The 7,951-nt window shown below is 58.0% G+C and overlaps 1 protein-coding gene across 3 annotated transcripts in view; it reads left to right on the top strand.

Moving 5' to 3' along the window:
- Positions 1 to 7,951, top strand: part of RPS6KA2 (ribosomal protein S6 kinase A2) — a 336,349-nt gene that overhangs the window by 307,918 nt on the left and 20,480 nt on the right. For all 3 annotated transcript variants that reach the window (XM_006152264.1, XM_027773360.1, XM_006152266.1), the window contains one exon: positions 7,165 to 7,254. In XM_006152264.1, coding sequence (XP_006152326.1) covers positions 7,165 to 7,254 — 90 coding nt within the window. The remainder of the gene's footprint in view (positions 1 to 7,164; positions 7,255 to 7,951) is intronic.

The raw sequence follows: 7,951 nt of genomic DNA, 5'->3' as shown, positions 1-7,951 counted from the left end.
CGGAAGAGCCGGGGCCTAAGAGATGTTTCGGAGTTGAGATGTGGGAGCATTTGCATACGGATGGTTAGCGATGATGCGGGGGCTCACGTCTAAACACATGCCATCCGTCCCCAAGCTCTGTACTCACGAGCCCGAAGGTAACTGACACGGGGCTCGACTATTACAGCATTGGCTTCCCGGTCGCAGGAGGCGTGGCTTTTCCACTGTGGCGTCTTCTTGGCCCTGAAAGCGTCGGCTTTTGGAGTATTTCAGATTTCAATTTCTGGATCAGGGATGCACACATTCTTAAAATATCATTGTATTGTGTTTTAAGTAATTTCTACATCTTAGAAATCTATAGATCTCTCCCTTTGCTACTGTAATTACCGTCAGCATATAAACGCCACCTAATAACCTACATTTAAGGTCGTACTTACACCATCTACCCAAGGAGACTTCCTGTCAGCGAGATTGCTGGTCCGTACGTGTTCTCAGTGGGTTTAAAGCGAGCCCTCCGCTACGCTGGGCACTGTCAGAGGTCTCAGTAAGCGAGGACTCGAGCTGGTTCCAAGATCCATGACAACAGTCCTCGCACTCACCGGCCGAGACCTTCAGCCAGTGCGCGGCACGCAGCAGGGCTCAGGGTCTGAGGAAGACCTCTGTTCCCAGCTGGGGCCTCCTCGGGGCTTTGGCAAACAGTCCTGGGCTATCGAGGACCCTCCACTGGCCAACGAGACCCAGGCAGAAAGAGCAGGGTCCTACCCTCTCCTTCCTAAAAAGTGCCACTTTTTTATTGTTGTTGTTGTTGTTTTGGTGTTTGTTTGTTTGTTTGTTTTAATTTGCTATGTGGTGTACACTCACCGGAGAGAGAGACAGAGAGAGAGAGAGAGAGTGAGGATCCCCCCACCGGGAGATGGCCATGCTGCAGTCCCTTCCTTCTCCTGCACTGTTCTCTCGGGGTTTCAGGCTTGCACACGAGTGTGACATGATTTCAAGCTACCAGTCTGGGACTCACACTGCAGTCGGCCACACGGGGTCCAGCCACCCTAACCATGACGCCACTGGCGCTGGCCCAGCTCCTGCCCTCAGGCGGGTAGCTCGTTTGGTAGGTGCGTCCTGACAGCCCCGGGGCGCAAAGCTGGGCCTTAGCCACCTACCTTGGGCGGCGAGAGCTGGCGACTCCAGCGGACCCATCCTGGCTCCTGCACTGGACGGTCCACCACCAAAAATGTGTTGGCGGCTCCCCCAAACGCTGACGCCTGCTGCCCTGTCCTGCAGAGAGACGCCTGTGCCGCGGGCAGAGCCATCCCTGCTGACCGCAGGGCAGGACAGGACTGACCCTCACTGCAGGCATCAGGAGCGTGTGTCATTTAACCACGTGACCACACGAAGCCAAGAGGAAATGCACAGGCAAGGGTCAGGAAGAGACACTGTGTGAAGGTGGCCACCACCGCAGGGTAGCGTTGGGGCAAGGAGGGTCCCCGGGAGGAGGCGGCATCTGCACTGACAGGAGCAGGCCACACGGCAGCCTGGTGGGTGTGCACGGCTGGGGGGAGTGGCAGGACCATCTTCCCTGCAGCGGGAGAAAGGTCAGGCCAGATAGGCAAAGATGAGGGTCTGCAGGGTCTCCCATCTGCCCCTGTCGGCACTGTCCTCTCCCTCCAGCAGAGAAGCCCCCGAGTGGGACCTGCAAGGCGTTGGTGTCCTCTCCGACACACGCCGGGAGGCAGCGGTGCTGTCTGTTTAAAGCGCTTGGCTCTGGGGGTGCCTTGGGGTGGCAGCGGCCGGTAGACCGGTCCCCCACACCCAGCAGCATCTGGCACGCGGCTCGGAAGGGATTGCCAGGAGCAGGCATCAGCCCGTGTCCACTGGGCACCCTCCGCCTCCCAAGCTCGTGTCCAGGCCCGTCAACTCTCACGATGGGCCGAAGTCAACGTGTCCTTCTGGGGCTGTGGTGAGAGGCCACAGGCAGAAGTAGAATTGTCACCCACAACTGTGGCAGCTGCCCGGGAGCTGACCTCCTCATCCATAGTGAACGCCCAGGAGGCCAGCTTGCCATGAGTCAGCCATGCAGGAGGACAGATCACTGTCCCTAGTGACAGCCCAGGAGGGAACAGTGACCTCCATAACACCCAGTGGCCAGGACTTGGTCGTAACTGAAAGCTCTTTTAACTTTTTCCCACTTCCAACTTAAAGCCAACTAGAGAAAGCAGACTCGCCCCCTTCCAGCCCATGGGTCGCTGACCACTGGCTCCCCCACCGGCCCCCAGGACAGCCCCTCCAGCAGACCCACCTGCGGCCTCCGCTGGCCACACTAGAGCTGTCCCCCGCCCACTCTGAGTCTCTGCCAGGCGCCAGTAGTGGGGTGCTGCCAGCTCCAGGACAGCGGGCATGCTGGGCTGTCACTGCCGTCCGGCATCGAAAGGCTGGCATGCAGGATGCCGTTGCCACGTAGTGGCTGCCGGGGGAGGCTTCTCGTCCTCTGGTTCTCACTTACCAGTGCCAGGGCTGTTAACCCAACGGAGACTGCAGCATCTGCTTCCCTTCAGACTGGGCTCTGCTCTCTCTCTCTCTCTCTCTCTCTCTCTCTTTTTTTTTTTTTTTTTTTTCGTGCTCACCAGACAGAGACAGGGAGACAGAAAGCGAGAAATCTCTCGGGGGATGGCCACACTACTATCCCTTCTCCTCCATTTTCTCAGGATTTGGGGCACGCACGCACACACGCACACGTGCCCGGCATGAGTTAGAAGTTACCAAGTCTGGGATTCGAACCGTGATTAACTACGTGGGGGTCCAGCAACATAACCATTACTCCATCTGCTGGTCCCAGGCTGCAATTTCTAATCAGGGCTTACAGCAGAATTGCTCAGTGGGGCTCTAGTGACGGCCTGGGTATCGTGCCTCCAGCCTGGTCTTGGTTGGACTCTGCAGCACACGTGGTATGGGTTCTAGACAAGACTGCACACCTGCTCCCGGGAACTCACCCTCCACTCGTCCAGGGGTCTGAGCGGTCACCTGGACTCCGCAGGGGAGGAACCTGAAAACTATGAGCTGTTCCTTCTTTCTCTCTCGGCCCCTTCATCCTTAAACGCACGTGCTTGGGCCGAGGCACCCCCACCAGCAGCTCACTGGGCCCCTTGTTGGTCCAAGCTTTGACAGAAGGTGGGTGCACGCCGGGCATGGCTGAGCGCCAGAGGCTAAGCTCGTGCCTGAGGAGGCCCCGCACCTCTGCAGGTGTGCATCTACACCATCGGGGGACCTCAATTTGCTTTAGCAGTGGAGTCAGATAAAAATAAAGGGAGGTCTTAAGATTGTATGAGAGCCACCCCGTTTGTTGTTGTTGTTTTTGCCAAAAGGCAAACATGTTCTTCAGAGAGAGAGAGACAGAGAAAGGGAGGAGAAGCACCCATGGGGAGGTCTCACCACGACCCCTCTCCTCCACCGCTCCCTCCTGGCAAGATTTTAGGCACACACACATGTGCCCAGTGTGTTTGTCAAGCCACTGGGTCTAACCCTGGAACCGTGTCATCAGCCACGTGGGACTGAGCTGCCCACGCGTCCTGATTCTGTAAGGAAGCGTGGCCATCGTACCCACGACTGGAGCCGGGAAGCTCCTTCGAGGAGCTCCAATTTGTACTCATGTCAGACCATTTAAAATCACGTTAGCATGGCTCATTTTCATACTGTGTATGCAATTTGTCAACCAGAAAAGAAGTGAAATGAAGACAGACGCTTGGCATAATTAGGGCTTATTTTTAGAAGGAGAACTGATTGGCGTGGAAATTTAACGTTTTTTCCAAGAGAAGAACTGGAGCCGTACTTCTATGTCTGTGAAATTCCACACGTGCGTTCATGCCCTGCCGGCTTTGAAACCCGAGCTTGGTCTGCGAGCGGGAGGAACCACGCTGCTCTGAGTGGCTCGCCGGGCATGCTCACGGCTCGCTTCCTTCCTCCCTCCAAGCCCACCGGGAGTGGCTCGGGGGCCCAGAGGGACATCTCCAGCCCTGGAGAGACACGGAGATGAGGAACATGAGGGAGGGGCACAAAGACCGGAGGACCAGGGAGCACGCGGCGGGGATGAGGGCTCGCCGCGACCATCCTCGGCCGCCGGGGTAAGGACACGTTCTCAACATCCACACGGAGGTGGTGAGGGCTCTCCACGACCATCCTCGGCCGCCGGGGTAAGCACGCGTCCGCAATGTCCCTTTCTGTGGCACCCACTGAGAAAAACCGTCTGCCATTGAAGCCAGACTCGTTCCACGTGTACCCAGACGCCGAACATCTCCGGGGAGAGGGAAAACGCACCTGTGGTTGTTCGGCGACTCCACACATAGCTTGCTTACGGCCAGGGCGGGCAGCTGGCTGAGGAGGGTCCCGTCCGTGGGTGTCCTCTGACACGCTGTTGCCAGATGGGAATCAGAACACTGACAGCGGCCAGCGTGTCCCTTTCACGCCTTCGTGGTGGCCCGTGGAGATGATTTCGGTACCCCCAGGAGGAGAGGAGGTTTGTGCCCAGCCGCTCGCTGAGACCCGCCCCCTCGTTCTCCGGGGTGAAGAGCGGACGACGTGCTAGTCTCAGAGCGAGGGCCTGGCTCCGACTAGAAGCAAACCTGGTAATGTCGGTCCCAAGCACCATCCCCGAAGAGAAGATCGTCCGTGGGTGGTCACTGACGGCCCATTCCTCGCGTTTCCACCTCTGCCCCGACTGCAGTGGCTCAGACGCTGCCCGCTCGGCCAGCTCACCTCTCCCTGCTGGGGAACGTCTCTCTCTGTCTCACTCGGGAGAAATTAACAGACATCTTTTGCTGCTGCTGTCAGGTTTTTCCATAGGGAGTGTGTGCTCCGCACAGCCTGACGGGGCGGGCCAATCGCCTCCGGGGTGACCACACCACATTTCCTGCTCCGTTCTCTTGGGATTTGGGCCACACACACACACACACACACACGTGCCTGGTGTGTTTTTCAACCTGCCAGGTCCAGGAGTCAAACCATGTAGTCAATCGTGTGGGGTCAGCTGCCTAGTCTCCATAATACCTACTGGCCCAACTTGATTTAATGGTAAAAATAAATCTAAGAAACGAACGTCCTCAGCCGTGTATCCGCGTAGCGAATTGAACAGTGGCCGCGCGTGTTAAAACAGTGCAGCTCACATTTGCACGTGCAGTTGACTTTGACACTCTTAAGATGTTTGCAAAAGTGAGATGTTAAGGTGCTCAGTTCTTTAAAGACAGGTTGTTTACAAACACCGATTGTGTGAGTCTGAGGTTTTCCTAAGACCACCTGCAGAAGAACAGACAGCAGGGCACCGGCTCTGGGGCCAGCGACCAGCGGCCAGCCAGCCTTGCCAGGCTTACAGAGTGAGGGTCGTATTGTTCTCATGCTTTAGCTTTATGGAACATCTTTGAAAGTTTTGTATTTCAGTTTTCGAGTAAATAACATATTCACGTGGTGCAGAATTTTAAAACTATGCACAGAAAAACAGCAAGACCTCCCACAGCCCGCCGCCCAGCCCCTCCCACAGGAAGCCGCGTTACCCACTTGTCCTGTCCCCTCCAGGATGTGTCACGCATCGACAAGGAAGCAGACGTGTCTATGCACCGTCTTTTCCCCATTCCTACACACCTGAGCTCCTGAACGCAGCTGCCTGTCCTGCTGTATCCCTTCCGTGTGGCCTGAAGACAGTGCTTACCAGTGGAACAGAGGCGTCCCTGCCTTGTTTATCCTGCATCCTGTCCCTTCGTGAGGTTGACGAGCAGACTCGTGCTAAGAATATGTCACTTTTAGCATGAAACTATACTTGCAAAAATAATCTCCTGGATGTTTTAAATCTACAAGTGTGTTTTACACCCTCAGATCGCAGAGAAAGACCTGGGGAGCTTGGCGCCAGGGGGCTGTGGCCTACTCAGGCTCCCCCTAGAGGCAGCTCCCATGCCCCAGCGAAACAGTGGATCAGACGTGGCAGGAGAGAGGAGTCCGCGACCAGGAGGCGAGCCCTGCCCTTACCCATGTGGCAGTGCATGCCCGGGGCTTGCTCAGTGTGGCCAGAGCAACAGTGGGCATGGCGGGCACCCTTAAAACTAGCAGAGAAGGGCTGGCACTGTGGCGCGTGACGGTGACAGGGAGGGCTGGTGATTAGGGCCGAGGGCCTGAGCTCTGGGTCCCTGGGAGAAAAGAAGGCGTGTTGTGGCGCTCTGCAAGGTCTGACCTGCTGGAGACCGGGAGGGAAGCGCCGTGTCCCCGGGTGCGCCGCGGCCACACGTCTCCAGATGGTGGAGTTGGCACTGGGTGGGGCCGGTGCCCAGGCATAGGACAAGCCCCTCGGGCTTCTAGTCTCTTCGCCTCTTCTGCGAGTTGTCGATTCCCCAGGAATGGCGCGCGTCCCCCCGCCCCCCCTGCAGAGCTGGGCAAGGGTACAATGACAGCGCCTACCGAGGTACAGCGACTTGTCTCAAAGGCAGGGTCACTCCCTGACACCCTGAGAATGGGAGCCACTGGTTGTCGTGGGGGACCAGACATCAGCTGCCAGTGCTGGCCAGGACAGACACAGCGCTGCACACCCGGGCCTGCGTCCCTCTGCCCTCCCGGCCACCCCAGCGTCTCCAATGAGACCCATGCGCTCTGGCTCGCATTGCTGCTGATGTGGGGCTCAGCCATGAGGGCAGAAGTGCACAGCAGCCACATGCCTCTTTGGGATGGAATAACGGAGAGCCCAGGTTGCCACCCGAGTTGGCCTCCCACACGCTCAGGAGGAGCCACGAGAGCCTCCACCCTACCTTCTCCATGCAACCTCAAAGCAATCTGAGTGCGTGCTGGAGGGGGCTGGGGCCCTGTGTTCCATGTAAGTCTTGGCCTAGCTGGGGCAGGCGGGACTGGCTGGGGCCCTGTGTTCCATGTAAGCCTTAGCCTGGCTGGGGCAGGCAGGACTGGCTGGGCCCCTGTGTTCCATGTTAGTCTTAGACTGGCTGGGGCAGGCGGGAAAGTCTTAGCCTGGCTGGGGCAGGCGGGACTGGCTGGGGCCCTGTGTTCCATGTAAGCCTTAGCCTGGCTGGGGCAGGCGGGACTGGCCAGGACTGGAGTTATCTTTGCTGGACGGGAGGGGACATGTGGTCACACCAGGCAAGGCCGGGCATGACTGAGCGTCTCGGCAGACCACTCACCATCACGCCTGCCCTCTGGCCTTTCCAGATCATCGATAAGAGCAAGAGGGACCCCTCGGAGGAGATCGAGATCCTCCTGCGGTACGGGCAGCACCCCAACATCATCACCCTCAAGGACGTAAGTAGTCTCGGGGCGACAGAGACCTCGTGTGCCGGCTTCTCACCGACACATGGAACAGACCGCTTCCACAGGAACAGCTCTGGGTTCCAGCAACCATGGACCGCGCCGTGGCTGGGCCCACGCCAGGTCTATGCCGGCCTCTGAGCGCCCGGCTCTGCAGGCTTGCTGGGCTGTGTGTTCAGATCCTCTGAGCCCTGACTCGTCCCAAATCTGTCTCTCTCTCTCTCTCTCTCTCTCTCTCTCTCTTTTTAAAAGGTTTTTGCCTTAGGACAGGTGCGTTCCCCAGAGACAGTGAGAGGGAAAGTGAGAGATCACTCCCAGGGGGATGGCCTGCCGCAATCCTCTCTTCCATTCTCCCCCGGGGTCTTGCGCACGCACACGCCCGGCGTACTCTTCATGCCAACAGGTTCAGGATTCCAACTGCGGCCGTCCATAGGGGAGGCCCACACTGTAACTGCTATGCCAACTACTGGCCCTCTGCCCAAAGCTTTTAATGCTCAGCTCTGAGAGAAGAGACAACTGCTCTGTGGGCGATCCCCGAGGTGCTGTTGTGTCATTCCTGAATGTGGCAGAACAGGCGAAGGGCCTGACAGGGTGGGGCGGGGGATCCTACTCCCCAGGCAGAGCCTGACCACAGAGTCCCAGGCTGGTCTACTGGTCAGCTCCTCGCTTCTTCCCTGGAGGGAGCAGGAAT

The sequence above is a fragment of the Tupaia chinensis genome, unplaced genomic scaffold (assembly GCF_000334495.1).
Source record: "Tupaia chinensis unplaced genomic scaffold, TupChi_1.0 Scaffold000346_1, whole genome shotgun sequence".
NCBI lineage: Eukaryota > Metazoa > Chordata > Mammalia > Scandentia > Tupaiidae > Tupaia > Tupaia belangeri.
Note: the sequence above shows the minus strand (reverse complement) of the source record. Positions and strands in the feature narration are given on the sequence as shown.